A 21206-nucleotide genomic window follows, 5' to 3' on the forward strand; every position below is an offset into this window, starting at 1 on the left:
TTACAACATGGCCACAAATTCTTTGACACTCCTCCCACTGAGAGGTGAAGTCTATGTTCCTTCACCTTAAATCCAGGTGGTTTATAACTGCTTTGACCAACAGAGCATGGTAGAAGTGACACTATATTTGACTTTTGAGGCTAGGTCATGAAAGACCATACGACTTCCATTTAGGTCATCTTGTATTCAGGCATGTCTCATAGTTTTAACAATAACCTATGTCCTCATTAGGGGCTGGTAGCAAATAGAAATACTACTTTTATTAAGCATCGCAAAGTATTCTAAATAGAGAACCAGAACAGGATCCTTGAATTCTATAAATTTGGAAAATGATTTTCTTATAAATTTTGTAAATAATTTTATAATAATTATTATATATAAGTATTATATAATATAAATATATATAAATATTATATAATATATAATAATATAATAATTAATTGGTAGAATCTACACAGCTCAGTATAAATCAATGTTTATTTGGGAAATCTCCTAGTCTAAGATTAACAACAACTCAAGTATCTTTTCACTTTATTTTTTTTATTTTTTTAAAGATTTTATTTTCCCTTTTTCTCCCAAAGCCCCCAAGTACATAGTTGTATATTTTAGTTGCGAGTCCTTCCAGTTGTGGCATGTGGGATGCTGCCTCGGCATGGCCTGATGAGTAGTGCCATGTCCGCGCCCAGGATTCGAACTGGCGAAACCCTGGGCCACTGAAGCAGAGCGCGTGAACTTAACCACCCGGCCATGGGGCCGGCCCCTATCTTCTCACTTTAAATCTCACTTTCAATCTACTCACTATCATCTCTGTGTATTGCTTTGCCTCTGGATGGTGAATCTTAGTACTTAATCTCTGCAATTATAAAATCTTATCTTGCAACATACCTTCCCCCAAATTCTCCCTCTGTAGAAATCACATGTTCAGATGTTGAACAATTAGGGGGTTCCTTGTATACAGTTTTAAAATCCATATTATGAATCTACTAAGCTTAAATAACTCAACTTGACAAAGTATGAGAGGAAGAAAGGTTTTGCCATTGCCTTTAGAAATACATGCTTTGAATAGAATGCCCCAACCAGTCATGTGGCACACACAAATACATTCTACGGAAGAATAAAATACTGCATGCTAATTGGGCTTCTGATGCTTAAAAGAGCCATGTAACACTCCTTGATGTTCAAAATTTATCTTTCCAATTTTAAAAAGGGTACTGGAAAAAAAAAGGGAATTTAAGTGACAAAGGGACAATGGAAGTAGAAGAGTGAGGTAAGAAAAGATCATAAACATCTATATTTTAAAGTTATAAATATATTCTCCTGGGTGTATCCAGATTCCTTACCAAGAACAACAGTGTCATAGAATATAAAAACAACAGGGAACATACTACACCACTCCTTCTCAGGAGGGTGACTGAAGCCCAGAGATATAAAGTAACTATTCTAAGGTCAAGTAGTTACTGGCAGAAAGAACTCAAGTCTCAGGTCCCCCAGGCCAAACCACATCTGGTGGCAGATCATCTCTGAGACTACAAAGGGAGTTAGTTACACAATGCCCGAGAAACTCACTTCAGGCCAGGAAGAGGAGCCATGCTTTCCATTTCTTTCTCACATTTTTTTTTTTATTCTTACAGAGAAAAAGAAATTCACCTTACAACAGAATCCAGGGAAAGAGAAAAATCTAGAAAAGTGCCAAAGCAACACAAACTCCTATGCACCCCTCCCCCCCGCCCCACTGCCCCAAGAGTATAGAAGTCCTCTCAGGACAGAAAGCAGCAGGAAGACATAAGGAAGACATATTCCCTTTCAGGAGCTATTAAAGGGATGTTATTTTCAGATTATGCAATATCTCTTCAGCCTTTTAAAAATGAAACACAAAACACTGAGTGCAAAGCTATATCCAGGGCTGTCTGCTTTCCCAAAGTGGAAGGATTAGAGTTTCCATTTAGATCACTTCCCAAATAGTTGCTTATTGCCCTCAAAGATACTTATGAACATCTATCCTGCTAACTCTCCTCTCTAAAATCTGTATCGATCTGGTTAACATCTTTATCTATCTGATAAATCTTGCAAGATTTTAACAGAATGCTCTACCCTAAAACTTTGACATTCCTGAAAAGAGGTTGCAGAGTCCTTGGAAATAAACGGGAAGTTAAGAGCATCACCTCCCACCACAGCAGAGTGTTATTATACATTTAATAAATAATTGTCAAATGAAACTTGCTCTCCAGCCCCGATATCTTCTCAGACTCCAGGTTTTTACATCCAACTGCCTTCTCAACACCTCCAAATGAATGATGACTAAAGGTATTTCAAACTCAACTTGTCTAAAACAGAATATTAACTTCCACTGCCCTTCTCCCCCACACATGCTCAACTCCTCCTTTTCCTGTTTGCCCATCTTAGAGAAAAACCACAACTTTGAACCTAGTAGTTTAGGTCACTTTTGGAGATTTGTGATTCCTTTCTTTCCACTGATTTAATCCATCAGCAAGTCCTGTGGCTCTATGTTAAAAATATGTCCTGAATCAACCAATCTCACTGCTTCCTCCCCTCTATCAGTGATTCAGACCACACTCATCTCTTGCCTATTTCACTCCAACAGCCTCCTAACTAGTTTCATGTCTTATTAGTCTCTTCTCATTTTTCTTCTAATAATCCATTCTCCACACACCAACCAGGATGATCTTAAAAAGCCAAAAATTTCATGTCTTGCCTTTGCTCCAAACCCTCCACAGCTTCTCATCAGAATACGATCCCATCTCCTGATAGTGGCTGCAAAGCTCTGGTCTTCCCTAGTCTAGTGCTCTCACCCCTTCTACCACACTTCCTGTAAGTTCCCATGCTCTAACCCACTGTGCCCCTTGTTTTAAATCAGCATGTTCTATACTTGCTGTTCCAGTTACCTGACACACTCCTCCACTAAGTCTTCCAATGGCTGATTCCAACTCACTTTTCAGGTGTCTGAGCAGTTGTCATCTCTGAGATGTCTTTTGCGAACACTCTATCTGAAACACTCCTCACACAGCCAGTTACTCTCTGTCCTCATGCCCTCTGTTATTTTCTTCGCTCTCTGAAATTATAGTGGTCACCGTATGTATCTCTCACTGGAACATAAGCTTCCTGGCATCTGGAGCAGTATAATAACCACTCAAATATTTGAAAGGATGACTGATTTAATGAAACATTTCTTGATTAATGTTTTAAAGATGCTGGGTAGAGCCAGAAGGACATGTGGGCATTATAACATAGAATAAAAGACTCACAGAGCCTGAGGCCTGCCCAATAATAGAAAAGGATTATAATAGGAAATGAGCTTGCCACAATACTGGAAAACTGGAAGCAGACATACTTCACCAGTGTTTGGGCTCTATTTTCCCTCAGTGAAGCAGATTTTGATTCAAAAACCAAACCTCTTACATGGAGCATTAGCTTTAGCATAGCACAAAATCAAGGTTCAGCAAGACACTGCTTGCTGAGTATCACAGCAGGTGCACATCCCTACTGGAGCCTTCAGGGAGCTGCTCTCAAATACGCTGTATCTATTTCTGCTCTTTGTGACAAACAGGCCTCCAGTGGGTTTCAGAACCCTTGGCAAATAAAGTGAGAATTTATCCTAATCTTACAGTGGGGTTGTGCACACAGTGTGGGTCTCTGGGTCTGCATCATCTCTTCCTGCTAATCCATGGCCAACGTTAAACTCTGCAATGATACAAGGAGGTTCAGAAATTTAAAAGACTGCCAAATATATTCAAAGACTCTAACTCAGTGCAATGGACTGAATGTGTCCCCCCAGAATAATAAATTGAAATCCTAACCCAAAGGTGGGGCCTTTGGGAGGTGATTAGGTCATGAGGGTGGAGCCCTCATGAATGACATTAGTGCCCTTAGGAAAGGGACCCCAGAGAGCTCTCTTGCCCTCTTTCTGCCACATGAGGATAGAATGAGAAGTTGGCAGTGTGCAAACAAGAAGAGCCCTCACCAGACACCAAATCTACTGGCACCCTGATCTTGGAGTTTCCAGCCTCCAGAACTGTGAGCAGTGAATTTGTTTTTTAAGCCACCCAGTCTATGGTACTCTGTTATAGCAGCTGAAACTGAATAAGACATTCAGTAAAACTCTAGTCTAGTGTACAACATAGTTCTAAGTGAAATAAGACTTTGCCCCACTTTAAACTAAGGCACCATTTCTAGCTTTAGATTACTCCAGGTGGAAGACATAGGATCACTAAAAATATACCTTATTTACTGTACAATTTCTAAGAAGTACAAGAGTACATATTAAATAACTGATCTCTCAAACCAGGGCTCAATTTCTTTTCTAGTCACAGAAAACATTTCCTCAAGCAATTTCTTTTTTTTCCTTTTTTTCCCCCTAGATTGGCACCTGGGCTAAGAACTGTTGCCAATCTTCCTTTTTTTTTTTTAAGGATTGGCACCTGGGCTAACAACTGTTGATTGACAATCTTTTTTTTTTTTCCTGCTTTATCTCCCCAAACCCCCCCCCCCCCCCAGTACATAGTTGTATATCTTAGTTGTATGTCCTTCTAGTTGTGGAATGTGGGACGCCGCCTCAATGTGGCCTGACGAGTGGTGCCATGTCCGCACCCAGGATCTGAACCCTGGGCCACTGCAGCAGAGCGCGCGAACTTAACCACTTGGCCACAGAGCCAGCCCCTCAAGCAATTTCAAATTTACACATTTTGTTTTTTGTTTTAAGATTTTATTTTTTTTCCCTTTTTCTCCCCAAAGCCCCCCAGTACATAGTTGTATATTCTTCGCTGTGGGTCCTTCTAGTTGTGGCATGTGGGACGCTGCCTCAGCGTGGTATGATGAGCAGTGCCATGTCCGCGCCCAGGATCCGAACCAATGAAACACTGGGCCGCCTGCAGCGGAGCGCAGGAACTTAACCACTCGGCCACGGGGCCAGCCCCAAATTTACACATTTTTTAAAAGTGGAACAAAGGTAAAAAGGAAATGACAATGCCTTCTTAAACACAACTATATTTCATAGGAAATCTAAGTGTGTTTCAGAATAAATGAGTATTAGCTGCTTCGTTGACGTCACGTTGCTTCAAGGTAATTTTACAATTAAATGTATGTTAGACTATTACATTAGATGTAAATGAATAATGCTTCAATTCTTTAAAAAAGAATTCGAATATAAACATATATAAACAACTCTTACTAAGGTAGGTCACTAATGACCTCCATGGCACTAAGTTCAAAAGACATATTTTAGTCCTTATCTTATTTGCTCTTTCTTGCAGCTTTTGACATGTCTGACCTCTCCTTATTTCTTGAAGTATTTTCTTCCCCTTGATTCTGCGATAATACAGTCTCCTGGTTTTCCTCCTACCTGGCTAAAAGCTACTTATCAGTCTTTTTGTAGGCTCATCTTCCCCTAACTGCTCACTGAATGTGGGAGTTTCTCAAAGCTTTGTCCTAGGTTCTCTCCACCTCTTATTCTTTCTCCCTAAGTGGTCTCATAAGGAGTTTCTCAAAGTTTTTCACATTTTGGTAAACAGAGAAAGTGACAACATTTGAATAGCTACTCAGAGCTGGAGGCCACTGGCCTGAAGGCTTCTGCTGCTCTAAGGACTGAGGAAAATCAATGTCTTAACACATATACATTTCATTTTGGCACATCCCATGGCACACTGATGGGGCCTTGGGAAGCTCTGAATCAACATCCATGTATTTAGTTATCACCGATACGCAAATAACACAATTTACATTTTCAGCCCAGGCCTCATTTCTTAGCCTACATCAGTAGATCCAATTGCCCATCTGACATCTCTTCTCGGATATTTGAAAGCATCTTAAACACATCATGTCTAAACTAAGCTCACGATCTGTGTTCCCTAAAACATGGTCCTCTTCTGTATAATTTGTCTCAGTGTAGGCAATCACACCATTGAGTTTTTGGAAGCCAGAATTCTAGGAGATATCCTTTCCACCTTCCTCTCACTCCCACATCCAATCTATCATTAAGCCCTCTTCAGTTTATTTCCTTTATATCATCTCGTCTTTCCACCTCTACCACCATCTGAATCCAAGCTAATCATCATAGTTTATCAATTTGCCTGAATCATTACAGTTGCCACTCAAGTCACCTATCCTCATCCATTCTAGCCTCCTTTTTAATTCATTCTTTAATCTATAAATACATTGATTTAAAAAATAATAATAACAATAAAGACCTAACTAGATTATCCCTTGCTTAAGACAAAATTCTTCAACATGACCAACAATACCCTGCATGGACTGACTAATACTTATTGTTCTGGTCATCTGTTGCTGCAGAACAAATCGCCCAAAACTTAGTGGCCTAAAACAACAATATTAACTCTTATGATTGTTTGGATTGTTCAGCCTCAGGTGGGTGGTAATCAACTAGAATCTATCATGCAGGTGCAGTAAGAATTTGGCTTGGGTTGGAGTTTTCTGAAGGCTCAACTGGGCTGGGCATCCAAGATGGCTTCTTCACTCACATGTCTGACAGCTGGTCCGGCATCACTCTCTCCATGTAGCCTCTCCATGTGGCTAGTCAGGGATTTCTCAAAGCATGGCAGCCTCAGGGCATCCAACTTCTTACATAACAAGTTATTCTCCCCAGAGACCAATGCAAAAGCTGCAAGACTTCCTGTGACCTAGTCTCCAAAGTCATTCAGCTCTCTTCTATCTTATTCTACAGGTCAAAATTGGGTCACAGGGTCAGCCCAGATTCCAGGAGAGGACCTACCCAAGGATTTGAATACCAGAAAGCATAGTTCTTAGGAAAGGGTAGAGGGTCATTGGAGAATGTCTACCACACCTACCTCTCCAATCCCATTTTGCATTCCCTAATGCTTTTTCCATTTTAGCCACATTGGCCTTCTTCAGTTCCTTTTACTTACCATATTCTATCCTGCTAATGGCTTTTGCACATACCATTTTCTTTGCCTCAAATGTTCTTCCAATCCCCCATTTGCCAAGTTAACTACTGCTCAACTTTCAGACCCCAATCAAGTCTCAAGCAAGACTTTCCTGACTTCCTTAACCAGCTTAAATCTTTTTATTATATACTTTCATGGCGCTGGATACATTTCCAGCATTGTCCTCTTCCCCACTGCACTTCACATTTATTTGTATGATTATGTAATTTATGTCTCAATAGCCCCCACTAGACCGGAAGAGGAGCCATGTCTTTTTCCCCTCCTACACACAGAACTTGGCTAGTACTCAAATATTTGTTTGCTGAGTGAATGAGAGAAATTAAGTAAATCAAAGTGTCTGTCTCTATATAAGAAAGTACTTTTTTCCCTTTAGAATTATAGTGAAGTATATAATCACATTCCCATATTCAATACATAGATAATTAGACAACCCCAAGTATAAACCGGTTTTCACAAAGGAAATCTCATAAATTTAAAGTTCATATTCTTTTACCATATCCTACCTATAAAATTAGGGAGTGTATTAAAAAAACAAATATATCCAAGTTGCGTAAATTTTGTGATATTTCTTCCAATCTCCTTTCAAATGAGCCTAAAATTGTCTTTGATTTTAATTTCCAAGCCTTAACAAAAGCTGACAAGTGTACCAAATGGAGCATTGCAATGGGAGAGGTGATTTCCTACTTGGCAGGAATCCAGTACTGACAGGAGAGGCCATTAGAAGCATTCCACTTAGAGACCCAGGTGGAGTGTTACAGACAACACATAATTCTCATTGTGCTAAAATCAGATGCAAAATACTAACTGCTCCTCTCTACATTATCAGTAACCTGGCCAGAAATAAACACTTCACCAACTTTCAACCTGAAACGGAATACTTCATCTTGGGGTGGGAGCTAACATTCCTTTTCTTAGAAAATGACGCAAATAGCAAAGGGTTGGACTAGAGAAAACATTTGCTAGTTACAGCTATTTTTTTTTAAATAAAAATCTGAGTATCATAAACCAAAGTTCATTATCAAAAAGTGTATTCTAGGGGCCAGCCCGGTGGCACAGTGGTTAAGTGTGCACGTTCCACGTCAGCAGCCTGGGTGCGGACACGGCACCGCTTGGCAAGACAAGCTGTGGTAGGCATCCCACATATAAAGTAGAGGAAGACAGGCACGGATGTTAGCTCAGGGCCAGTCTTCCTCAGCAAAAAGAGGAGGATTGGCAGCAGATGTTAGCTCAGGTCTGATCTTCCTCAATAAATAAATACACAACTAAATACATAAAAAGTACATTCTATTTCCAATCCTTTGAATCTCAAGCTTCAACTCTACTTGTCAACTAGTGAAAACATGTGGTCTAGTGGCAGAGTGTTTCTTACAATCCGAAATAATTTAGCCATGTATTTACTTACTCTTTCTCCCACTACAACATGGGGTCCATGAGGACATGGGTTTCATAAGGCTCATTAACCTAGAGCAGTCTTGGCACATTGTGCAGCGCAATGAACTACCGAGTGAGTGAAGAGCGCTGGTCTAATAGAATCAGATCTTGTGTATTAGTCATAATATTTATAAAGATACCTATTTTGTTATTTATTAGGAAAAGATATTCTGTCAAAAATGCAAATAAAATGTCTTTACTTCTCATTTATGCTTCTTGCTTCCTAGGTATTATGCCATACGAAATGAGTGTTTTTAATTATTCAACCTGTCTCATTCACCAGTTAAGAAAAAAATGTATGCTATTATAAGGCAGAAAGAGCTTTTCGCTAAACCATTGAATTTCTCTGGTTGTGAGAAGTTTTCTGGAATGAAACTTCTTTTTCTCGGTGGCTGAACTGGAACTTGTACCTTATTGTATAGTTTAAGGAGCTTTATCAGATTCAACAAATATACGGCAAACGATAAAGAAGTCTACAAGCAGATCTATGAGTATGGCCATTTTTTTCTTCTTCTTCTTCTCCTGCCCAAAGCCCCCCAGTACGTAGTTGTATATTCTAGTTGTAGGTCTTTCTGGTCGTGTGAGTATGACCACTTTTGTGAAATAATTAAGCCATTAGTTGACTAACATTACAAAAACATAGATGCAGGATAGAGGGCATGAAAATGGTTTACAGGACAGTGGCTTAAATCCAAACTCTCTCTTAATAAATTGTCAAATTTTTTGTCTTAAAAGGGTGACTTTATGAAGGTGAAACATTCATTGACAAGTATTTAAATCTATTCTAGACCAAAGAACTTAGATAACAGTAAATTATTAACAGGAAATTTGCCCATTAAAGGAAATTCTCCCCCCTGGCGTTCTCTGACACAAGTTTAATGCTGACCAACAAAGACGACTTGTGGATTTTCTGTGGGTGAGTCTCTGCTTTATTTTGCACCTTATTTCTCAACTCATAAATCACACTGAATTATTCACAGCTAAATATCTTCTTCCTTTGTCCTGGTTCTTGTTAAGTGTGGATTAAAACTACATTGTTGCTTTTTAAGTTGTGATGGGTTAAATGGAAATTTAAATATCAGACAAGTTCAACCTGCTTTACAGCTGCTCCAATTTCTGACTTGAACTTGGAAAAAGTTGTATTACAAGAGACATGATCTGCCCATATTATCAAAAGCATTAATGTTTGCCTCGTTGGGTTTTTAAATTTCTCTCACATTCAGCCAAAAAAAGAGATGCACTTAAGCTACATTTGCAAGTGCCAGATTTGACCGATCTTTTCAGTACTCTAAGTGGTTTCTCAAAGTCTTGCCTTCCATTTTCTACAACTATTGACCCCATCTTATTTTGCCTATAAGAATCAACTAAAAAGCTTAGAACAAAGACAGATCTTTGAATAAACTGAATAGTTTGGTAAATAAATCCCCCTCTTCTTTCTCCAAGTCCAATTTCCATCAATGGGATTCTATCTTGAGAAGAAAAGTAAATATTTATTCTACTATTACAGTATTAATTTGGGTTACTTTTTAGAAGTCATTTTCAACTTCACCCACATATGCATCAAAAATATTCCATCTTCCCTTCTATTTCTCCTCATTCACAGCTAAAATTAACACATACTCCTTACAAGTAGGAGGAATAAGAAAGGGCAGGAATTTCAGACAAATTAGGAATATTGATTAACTCTATTCCTTTTGGTAAAGCAATTCCCCTATTGAACAGACCACTGGTGGATGAATGGTAGGACATGCCTATTTTTCAAGCTAAGCCCTTTCAAGGACAGATGCCAAGGTGAGCAGTACTCTGGGTTTCTCAGCAACCTGAAAGGATTTGTGAATGATTGTGATAGATTTGCACCACCTCCCAGCTGCATTTAACGGCTGCTCTAAAACAGAAAAGCCCAGCTTGGAAAATTCATGTCACATCCTGCACCCCTGAGTAAGAAGTGGTGAAATACACACAGGCACATACACCCCACACTCACTAGTGGGTAAGAGGGGGTGAAATACACACACACACATCCCATACCACACCAGAAAGCCCTGCGGTGAAGCTCTCAAGCAGGCAGGCTCTGCTTCGGCAAGCACAGTCAGCATCCCTCTCTCCCAGCCCAAGTGAGAACCTCTCCTCCGCCTCGGAGCTAGAGCTCCCTAGTCTTTTACATTCTAGGCTTTTCTTTGCAAAGTAGAAAGGTCTATGCTGGCCTTACCTCTGGGGCTGCTTTCTTTTAAGTACGGTGGAGCCGTGGGAGTGACATTTCCCGAATGGGATGCTGACAGCAGAGGCGAGCGTTCGTCCACCCCGTCAGCAGCCATGACTGCGGCAGCGGCGGGGCCGGGGAGAGGCTGAGTCGGGGGTTGCGGCTCCAGTGGAGGTGGCGGCTAGTGCGGCTGCCGCTGCTGCCGCCTCCGGGAGAGCCTGGGAAGTGTCACAAGGCAGGAGGCGGGTGGGGTGGGGGGAGGGGAGAGTACGGGACCGAGAGGCCGGGGAAGGGAAGTGCGCTGGAAAGAAAACTGGGGGAAGGGAGGAGAGAAAAAACCCAGGAGAGGGGGCGGAGGGGAGACGGGGAGGAGCAGGATCGCTGGGAACACTGTGGGGCCGACTAAGAAACGCGGGGAAGAGAAAGTGCGAAGTAACCTAAAGGGGGGTGGGGGCAAGCGGGAAGGGGGGGTTACAATTCTTTTTCTCTTTGTATTTTACATTTCCGTGACTAAGGAGAAGGGTAAGGAGCAGCCTGAAAGGGGGTAAGAGAAAAGGCCTGTGGCTTGATTACAGGAAAGCTACAGGAAACACTTATCTCAAGTTCAGCTCCTCGTGGGAGGAGGAGGACGTTTTGCTGTCAAACTTTGCAGCAATTATATGAGGAAAGCTCATTCCTAGGGTTATCGATTCCTTCATGAGGATGCTTCTTTTAATGAAATTATTTTTCACTATCTGTCGTTTAAGAGGAAGTAGACTTTTGCATGAGTGGTGCCATTCCCTGCTTTTCCGTGTTAATTTTTTAATACCTGTTTGGCTCTCTAGTAACAGCATCTTATTGAAATGATGCGTAATGTGTTGGCTTTTACAAACTTCATTTTTCAAAATAGGTTGCCATTTTAGTTTTGTTTTTGTACTATATTGTCCCTAATATATATACAATAATGAAGTTTATGAATAATGTAAGACAATAGAAAATTTTTTATCGAGAAAATATTTTAAAATAATCTTTCACATGTAAAAGAGAATTTAAAAAAAGCTAGGCACAGTTCTTGTCTTCCTTTCTGTGTTTATTTTTTTTCTTTTTTGGTGGTTTGCTAACGTGATTTAAAAATCAAAGTTTTGAACACGCCCAGATAAAAATGCAATAGGAAAATAGTCATGGCCTCGAACAATAATTTTTCTGCAACGATTATCTGAGTCATTCGACAAGCATTTATTTCATGCTTACTGGGTCAACAAAGATGATGAGGGCATAGTCTTGGTCTTCAAGATGCCTGCAAGGTAGCACAAACCAAAAATGGGGCCGGTCATCTTAGCTGTAGATTTAACGGGGCATGAGGCAAAGCACATTTTACACATTTGAAACCACTTCTCATATTACATTAAGAAGGGTCTTCATTTTGCTTTCTGAAGATACTCTGTCTTCTGAAAAATCCATTTAGGCACCCGATGGAAATCCTAACGGAAAATCAAAGCATAATGTCTTCTGTTGTGCAGCGCCATCTGTGGGTCAGTAGTGTCAAGGAACAATACAATACAGGATCCGCATATGAGATAATCCAAGGGTATTTATAAGTCTCCAGAACCTGGAAGGTTCAAGATCTGGACCTGAGGGGTCAAGATGTAGCTCTCCCTGCAAAAGTGAACAGTTTCCAAAATGAACAGAAGTGTTTTTACAGTTGCAGCCTGGAAGGTATTGAGTTAAAGAAACTTTTAAGAAGATTCAACAAAACCCTATTACTCTAGTAATCATGTCCCCTATCACACTCTTTTGTAACAGTTTATTTACGTTTTCATTACCCACCTACCCACTACCCCTAACTGACTTTGTGAGGTCAGAAACCATATCTATCACATTCACTATTACATCTCCAGTATCTAACACAATGCCCGGCACATTAATAAGCATGCAATAAATATTTGCCAAATAAATAAACAAATAAGTATATGAACAAATCCTAGACAGTCCCAAAATCTTACTAAAACCAATTGTTAGCAGGAAAAAAAGAGCATTTCTTGACTTTTTGATGAAGTTGACAATTTGCCATCTGACTGACCAGTGTTTTTATTGTTCCATTATATCTTTACAACTAGGGTTTCTTTAGTGCCCAGATAATAAAGATCAGTATAAAGGGTTTTTTTTTCTTTCTTTACTTTTTTATACATCTTCTCTATCCATTTCAGAACTCATTTGAGGGTGATACAGCTAATGGCAATTACTTTGCTTACACTATAAAAGGTAATGGGTATACTGAGATTATATTTGCAGCAATGTCAAGTTTCACAAAAAGTAAAAAACTTTTATTAGATGAGTATTACTTCATGCCAGTTTAAAGATAATACTATAGTTCATGACTACTCAATAAGTGTTAAATAATACTCATCAATCCAAGGCATTTTATGATTATGATATTTTGCCATCTCTATTCATGAGATGAGCTAATGTGTCTTTTGGAATAATAGTACAATGCAAACAGATAATGTGTGAGCTAGTAAGAGATATATCTTACTACTTACTTAAGCTACTTCAGCTCCAGTTATTTACTACTGAGTAATAATCCACACCCAAATCTAGTGGCTTAAAACAACACATTTTGTTATTTTTCATGATTCTCTCAGTCTCGCCTGGACTTAGGCAGCTGCATTCAGCAGGCAGGTTTTCTGGGGGCTGGGGTCAGCTGAGACAGCTGGGATGGCCAGGCGTCTCTCTCCGTAGTCTTTCATTCCAGGCTTCTTCACATGCCTAGGAGTTTCAGAGCAGTATTCTAAGAGGGTGATTGTGGGAGCTATTACACCTCTTAAGATCTAGGCTCTAGATCTCAAATAATGTCACTTCCACCACATTCTTCCACCTCCTTCAGACTGCCTCCTGCCCAAAGAATGCTGGGGGCCCAGAGGCTGCTTTACAGCATCAAAGGAAGTACGGGGACAACAGAGGAATAGAGTCCATCTCTTCATAGTGGTGGCGATGTCACATTGCAAAGGGGTGTGGGCCACAGGAAGGCATGATTCATTGGAGGCCATTATATAGCAATCTACCATAGTCTGTCCCCTGGCCACAATATCTCTCTCACAAGCAAACTACACTTACCCATACCCAAGGCCCCAAAGTCTCATTTAATCATCAAAGTCACCTTTGTGTATCTTGTCATCTAAATCAAGTCCAGGTGCAGACAAAGCTCCTCAAGTATGATCCTACAGGTTTAGCTCCTTGGGAATAGCACCTGTTGATCCAGATGGCTGTGAACTAAAAAGACAAATTATGTGTCCTCCTCATCTCTGCTCAACCAGTCCCCAACATTTAATGGTGAAACAGGAACAAGATAACAGCAATAAACACTCCAATTTCATAAGGCAAGGAGTAGGGGATAATGTGCATTCAGAATGGAAGGTACATAGCATACACTGAACCACAGAATTCTGAAATCCAGTTGGGCATATGTCACCAGTTCCCTTGGCCCTTGAGCCAGGAAATGCTCCTTTATTGAGACATAGTTCTGCTCCTGGTGTTACTTGGTTTCCCCAGCTATTACTTTCTTTGGCTCTTGGCCCTGCCACTCAGTCCTTGCTTTTTCATTAGAAATGGCTCCTGTTTGCAGCTGAGAAGTTTTCCCAGCCTGCCTCCTGTCCAAAGAAAGTTGGAGGCCCAGAGGCTTCTTTTCATTTTCATCTGTCTCTGTCCATTTTAATCTAAGTTGATACAACTCTCTTAAAAACTTTGTAGGATTCTTGTGAATCTAATTGGGGTTTACCTTATGCCCCAGAAGACAGAGATATAATTTTTTTTTTTGAGACAGGTATCTCTCTATGTTGGGCCACTTTTGAGATCCTTTAGATTCTGAGAAGCTCTTGTGTCCATCTAAGGAAGTCTCTAAGTCACTGCCTTGAATATTTCAGAGGTCTTAAGGAGTTTTATAGCTATCCCCTTGATTTGAATTTTATCCTAAGGCCATTTCTTACATTAAAAGTCTTTTGCTAGATGGAAGACTGTCTTGAGTCCTCTATATTTCCTCTACATTCTGTTGTAAATTAAATGTTCCTTCCTTAGTTCATCTCTATAGTTGGCAAAATAATGCTCCCCAGAAGATGGTCACAACCTCATCACTGCAATCTGTGAATATTTTACCTTATATTGCAAAAGGGACTTGGCAGATATGATTAATGAGTGCAGACCTTGATATGAGATGATTATCCTGGATTATCCAGGTAGATGAAACCTAATCACATCTGTAAAAGCTGAAAACCTTGCTGGCTATGGTTAGAGATATTTACAGAAGAAGGAGGAGAGATTCAAAGTATGAAAAGGACCCCCACTATTGCTGGCTTTGAAGACTGAGGAAGGGGAACAAAGAGTATAAGCAGCCTCTAGAGCTGGAGATGACACTCAGCTGACAGAAGGAGGAAGGGGGGATTTCAGTCCTACAACCACAAAGAACTGGATTCTACAAACAACCTGAGTAAGTTAGGAAATAGATTTCCCCTTAGAACCTCGGGGCAGGAACACAGCCCTCCTGACACCTTGGTTCTGACCTAGTAAGAGCTGTGTTGGATTTCTGATCTCTAGGGGTTGCAGGGTGGGCATAAAGGGCAAAGGGGCACATAAATATGGTGGCAGACAAATAATAATGTACAAGTGAAATTTCACTATGTTATAAACCATTATGACCTGAATAAAAATAAATATTATTTGAGTAGACTGACTGAATAAATAAATCAACCACACTTTGTTATACAGTTCAAAACTCAGAGTTATTTAATTTATATGAAGAGAGAACAATTAAATAATAAAAATTTATTTACATATTTGGTAACCATAATGGTTAACAATTTTGAGCACTTTCTATGTACTAGGCACATATAAACACTTGGTAGGCATCACTCTACCAAATCCTTGAAATGATTCTATGTAGTAAGACTATCGCTGTCCCATAAGTTGTCCAAAGAGTTAGTCAGCTGTAGAGTTAATAAGGGGAAGAAACATAAAGTAACCAAATTCTGACTCCAAAGTCATCTTTTAATCATTAAATTATTATTTGATGTAAATTTTTATTGAAGAACAACAAGCCCACAATAAATTTCTAAGAAACAGATAGTGCTTTGTTTTGGAAGATAACACTGGTTTTGGACCAGTTAGGTAACATAAAAGAACAGAATTATAATGGAATTAAGACCTTTTGGAACTCCAAGTATTTTTGGAAAAGTTGTACAAAGAAAACACAAGAATCCAGAATAAGATGAGAAACTCACCTTAATGAAAATCAATGAAAAGCTGAGTACTCAGAATCAGGGAAAGTCTATCCAGAGAAGTTATTTCCCAACCTGTCTGTTATTAGCATGATTTGGGGAGATTTAAAAAAAATATACCTGCTTGGTCTCAGTAGCAGACTTTCTGGGAGAGAGACCAAGATATCAGTATTAGAAGCAAAACTTATCAAAACAAAACTCTTTAGATGATTCTAAAGTGCAGCCAGATTTAAAATTTCTGCCTTAGATTATTCAAACTGAGCTCCCAGAGACTCCACACAAGTGCCTCCAGTTTAGTGAAGAGTAGGCAGGATTCCACGCCACTCATTCCTTTCAGTCTCATTGGCTTCATTTATATCTGTGTCATGTATTTGACTTCTGCATTAAGATTTCATTTGAAAAAATAGTTTTGTAGTAAAAGATAATTCAAAACAGATGGTTTTTCATCCTCCTATCTCACTTTAAAATAGGAAACTGAGGCACAAAGACGCTAATAGAAGGCTGCCGCAAGATATGTTGACTTCAAGAATACACTGCTATAGCTTTGATAAGAAACAAGGAAGATACCTAGAGATGAGGTCCAAGGCACTGGATGCTAGAATACTGCTGCACTGCCACCCAAGACATACAATAAACATCTTCATAGACAGACTAATCAGTAGTGACAGCTGAAATAACAGGGAAAAAAAGAGCCCACATCAATTAATCTTTGGCAATTGTTTCTAGTTGGTGGAAAATAATTTGCATCCAGAATCCTATACAGGAATATAAGAAATGCAGTATTTATCTTTCCAGTCTTTGAAACTTCTTTCATCCCTAGCAAGAAGTTGGAATGGATGCTGAATGTCAATTTAATATATCCACCACATCAGGTTCACCATGTTAGGATTCTTTCCCAAAACCACAATATTTTAGCAATGGGCAAAAGAAAAGAAATTATCATGAAGGCAGAAGAAAAATGACTTAGCAAAAAGCATTTAGAAACAGGCAAAGAGAAAAAAAATGAGAGATTTTTAAACTTTGCAACTGAAAATATATGAAGAAAATGAAATACAATATAAATTAAGAGACAGACTAGAAAGTTAAAAGGCCAAAAGAGAAAGTTGTATAAAGTGTTTCTTTTCATTTACTGATATTCTATTAGTTGCCATTGGGTAAAACCTCATCTCAACCTGGATCTCAAATAACGTTACTTCCACCATATTTGTCTGTCACCATATAGATGTGCCCCTTTACCCTTTATGCCAACCCTGCAACCCCTATAGATCAGAAGTCTAACACAGCTCTTACCAGGTCAGAATCAAGGTGTCAGGAGGGCTGTGTTCCTGCCCAGAGGCTCAAGGGATAAGATCTGATCTTTTGTCTTCTAATTATCACTGAAGGCAGGTTTGAGTCAGATATTCCCAAAACTGTATAATTTAAAGATAAAAGGGACCTTAAATGCTCTTTTATTTGCCTTTATTATTGCTAAATCATCATCCAGTCAATGCTTGCTCTACTAAAATGTTTACTGAATAACTTCTATGTGCTAAGCACTATATTAGGCAATGAGGACACAAATGCAAACAAGACAGATTTAGTTAGTATATGCTTCATGGAAGCATATTCAAGTGGAGGAAACAGAAGACAAGTAAAAGTATTACAAAGGGGAATAAATAGGATACTTTCAATAGAGAATGAATGGATCAGAATTGTGAGTGACTTTAAATAGGGTGGTCAGGGAGTGATGGCAAATCAATATTCTCAGTGGTAAGGAAGCACTATTTCCAAAGGTACGCCATTCCAGGGGAAAAAGGAAGTGTAGGAATTCAATGTACCAAAATCCAGAATGGCTTAAATGGATTATAACAGAATGTGGCATGGGATGAGACTGGAGATGGACTTGAGAGACGTATTAAGAAGTATACAACTTATTTAAAAACTACTTCAGAGGTGAAACTCAAATTCAGTTTGGATTTTATACAGATCACTCTTATTGTGAATAAACTTGAGAGGCTTGTTTTTGCAATACAGGTGAGAAATAATTCAGACTTGGACCTAGAGTAGTGCCAGTAGAACTGGAGGTAAGCAATTGCTTTGAGATTTATTTAGAAGGTAGGATTTAATGATTTGTTGAAAGTAAAGGGTAAAGGAAAGAGACTAGTCAAGAACAATACCCAGGTTTCTGCCCTCAGCAACTGAGAGGACTGTGGTGCCATTTATTGATTGTTGGTTGTAGTTTACTGCATGTCAATTATACTTCAATAAATAAAATTTTTAAAAAAAAGGGAAAAAGAAGATGATATTGGAGAGTAATCAGGGCTATGACAGCAATACAGCAGGTAAAGTGATTGACAGCGCTTTTGAGATAGGTGATATACAGTTGGTGGCAGGGGGTGTCATGTAGGTTGTTGGTTAGTTGAGGCATTTCTGATAAAGTGAAACATGAATTTTGACCTGAATGATAATAAAAAGCCAGCTTTTCAAAATTGGGGAATAGTTTTCCAAGTCAAGGAATCACCTAGTGAAAAACTCCTGTGGCAAGAAGCAGCTTAATTTTTCCAAGCCAGAAAAAAAGATCAAGATGGCTGAAGCTCTGGGATTGGAAGTAGATGGGATCAGAGATGAATGCAGGAATAAAAATACGTGGGTCTTCGAGGTGCCATTTACTGAAAGTAAAAAAAAAATCCTGGAAATACATCAATGTTCTTCAAAAAAGAACAAAAAACACTCATCCCATGACATATAATGTGTAACATCCTTATTGTTGCATTTCGTAAATTATCAGAATGTGTTAGAATTTTCTTTTTGACCCAAAAGTTATTTAAGAATATTTCAAAAATTCCATGTATGTGATTTTCAGCATTTAAACTTAGTTTCTAGGCTTTTCTTGCAATGTGATCACCTGCGTTTTCTAGAAATATATTAAAGTTTTCTCTGTATCCTAGTATATGACTATTTAGAAATGTTTCAGGATAATTTGAAAAGGCAAATGAAATAAAGTAATATGTATTATACACACACATACCTCTTAAGTATTTGACTACTCTTTAAATATCTCAACTTTTCATTTACTTGATTTATTAAAGACCATTAAATGTTGAAGTCAGAGTCCAACAGTTTTAGCCATTTGTAATCTCTTCAGTTGAATGATTACTTTATTAATTTTAAGTACATAAAATGCACTAATTTTAAGTAAACTTTTTTGAACATATATATACATCAGTAAAACTACAATTCACATCAAGATGTTGAACATTTTACATATAAATGCCATGTTATTTCCCCATTAAGTCTCTTAAATGTTACATCGGGTAGTGTTTTAAATATAATTTGTTATAGCTTGAATTCTAATAAAAATGTTGCTCCCTATATCTATGACTGATGGTTTACATTATTTTTAAACTCTTTTATCCTTTGTTTTATACCAATGTGAGTATCCAGGGTTAAAGACTGATTTTTGACCCAATATGAATCTTTTTAACAGGGATATTTAACCAGTTTATGAGTGTGATGGCTCACCTGTACCTCTGTCAATCTATTTTATGCTAGTTTTAATGTTTCCTTGCTGTTTTTCTTGGTTTCACCACCTCCTCTCCAATCCAACAAATTGGAATATATATTCTATTTTTGTCTGTAACACTATCTCAACGTCCAATTTACTTCTAATGAACTATTCCCTGAAGCAGTAACTACTGATTTTCCCTAAGCAGGATGTACATAAAACAAGGTTTTAATCCACTACTTCCCCAACCAGTGATTTGGAAATTGTCTTTTTATATTATCAGTATTAACACTATGAACTTGCTACCTTTTCCCCATCTATAATTAAAAACAGGGGAAATAAATCTGTACTGTTTTCCCATTTTGTCAGATTAATATTTGGAATGCCTTTACTCTATGTGTCCTGTCCACAGTAACAAAGCCCTTTTAATTTACTAATGTTTAGCTTAAGAAAATGCCTATCTTTATGTACACTGCATGCTAAAAATAAAACAGCATTTATTTCCTTTATATACTGAACATTTAGCATGCCTTTTCAGTTTAAAGTGACATAAACTGAAATTTTAGACCCAAGTTACAATGTATTTTTGCGTTTAGTTTTATAACCCTACGTATAACAAATTTAATCCTATTTAACTAGTTTTAACACTTACCACTAATTTTTCATACAATTGCCTCCCTACTCTTGAGTTATTTTAATTTACGTTCTCTGGTGACTGCAGTAAATCATTTACCAAATTTTTCAAGGATGGTAGTTGGGTGATATACTTTCTTAACCCTTGCATATCTGTGAATGTCTTCCAGTTGCCCTTATACAGAAACGCTAACTCGGCAGGATATATAATTCCTGGCTCAAAATTATTTCCCTTAAAACTCTGCAGATATTGTTCCATTGTCTTCTGGCATTTAGAGTTGCAAGGGAAAAATCTGAGGTGAGCCTGACTTTTGTCCCATTATAGCTAACCTGCTTTCTCTGTCGGGATACTTCTAGAATTTTTTCTTTATCCTTCCAATTTAAAAACCTCACCAGCATATGTCTAGGTGTTGCTTTCTTTTCCTTAAATTTTAACGGTACCCTGTAAGCTTTTTCTATTTGCAGATCTAGTTCGTTCTTCAACTCCACAAACTTTTATTCAATTAGTTCCTTAATTATTGTTTAAGCTTCATTTGCTTTGTCCTCTGCTTCTGGCATTCCTCTTATGAGTAAATTTTATCTCCTGGACTGGCCCTCTAGATTTCTCTTCTTCTCTTTTCTTATTTTGATTTGTTTTCCCTTTTTTCCGGCATGTTGTGAGAATTTGTCTTGTTTTGCATTTACTTCAGTAATTCGATTTTGTGCCTCATCAGGCTTGCACATTTCTGTCATCTCTCTCAACTCCCTGATACTTTTCAAGTGCTCTGACATTAGCCTCTTTATCTTTGAGCATATGTCTTTTAAGCTCCTGTATTATAACATACTCAATCCTTTCTCTTCTGTTTCCACCGCTATATCCGTTTCAAGAGGCGGCATTTTTCTCGATTACTTAGCTGTTTCTTTCTTCTCAACTGCGGTATTACAACCTTGAAAACAATAAAGAAAACTTAATTCCCTACCGATTGATGGATTCAACCCAAAGATTCCCACTGATAATTATTAACGGTTTTATTAACATGTTCTATTTTTCTTTCTTACCTAACAACGAGACCAAAAGTGAAAATTACAGGACGTCTTCTGAACCGCTGAACAAAATAAAAAGAACATTTAAAATAGTTTCCTTTACGTCATCTCTGCGCGCCTCACCCCACGGCCAATAGCCTGGTGCGTAGCTTTATTGCGGAAGTGTTTCGAGGGCGCTAGCCAATCGCGAGGGTGCAAATCTCAGTCGGCCAAGCCCCATCTCCACGCGCCGTCGCGCTTCTTCCCCGCCGCCC

The 21206-nt window shown here is 38.6% G+C and overlaps 1 protein-coding gene and 1 long non-coding RNA gene across 3 annotated transcripts in view; both read right to left on the reverse strand.

Moving 5' to 3' along the window:
* Window positions 1–11189, reverse strand: part of PIP4P2 (phosphatidylinositol-4,5-bisphosphate 4-phosphatase 2) — a 54032-nt gene extending 42843 nt beyond the window's left edge. The window contains exon 1 of the mRNA XM_014853410.3: window positions 10576–11189. Within this exon, the coding sequence (XP_014708896.1) occupies window positions 10576–10681 (106 nt within the window). The 5' untranslated portion in view covers window positions 10682–11189. The remainder of the gene's footprint in view (window positions 1–10575) is intronic.
* Window positions 11190–11614: 425 nt separating this feature from the next.
* LOC106838981 (uncharacterized) lies at window positions 11615–21088 on the reverse strand. 2 transcript variants are annotated; one of them, XR_011493249.1, is made up of 5 exons: window positions 20968–21088; window positions 20754–20855; window positions 13703–13815; window positions 13086–13311; window positions 11762–12201 (listed from the first exon to the last, which is right to left on the reverse strand). It is a non-coding gene; the product is annotated as an uncharacterized lncRNA (long non-coding RNA). The 2 variants fall into 2 exon arrangements; XR_001399990.3 differs by lacking the exon at window positions 13086–13311 and having other exon boundaries at window positions 11615–12201.
* Between the last annotated feature and the right edge of the window lie 118 nt (window positions 21089–21206).

Source organism: Equus asinus, chromosome 12, assembly GCF_041296235.1.
Source record: "Equus asinus isolate D_3611 breed Donkey chromosome 12, EquAss-T2T_v2, whole genome shotgun sequence".
NCBI lineage: Eukaryota > Metazoa > Chordata > Mammalia > Perissodactyla > Equidae > Equus > Equus asinus.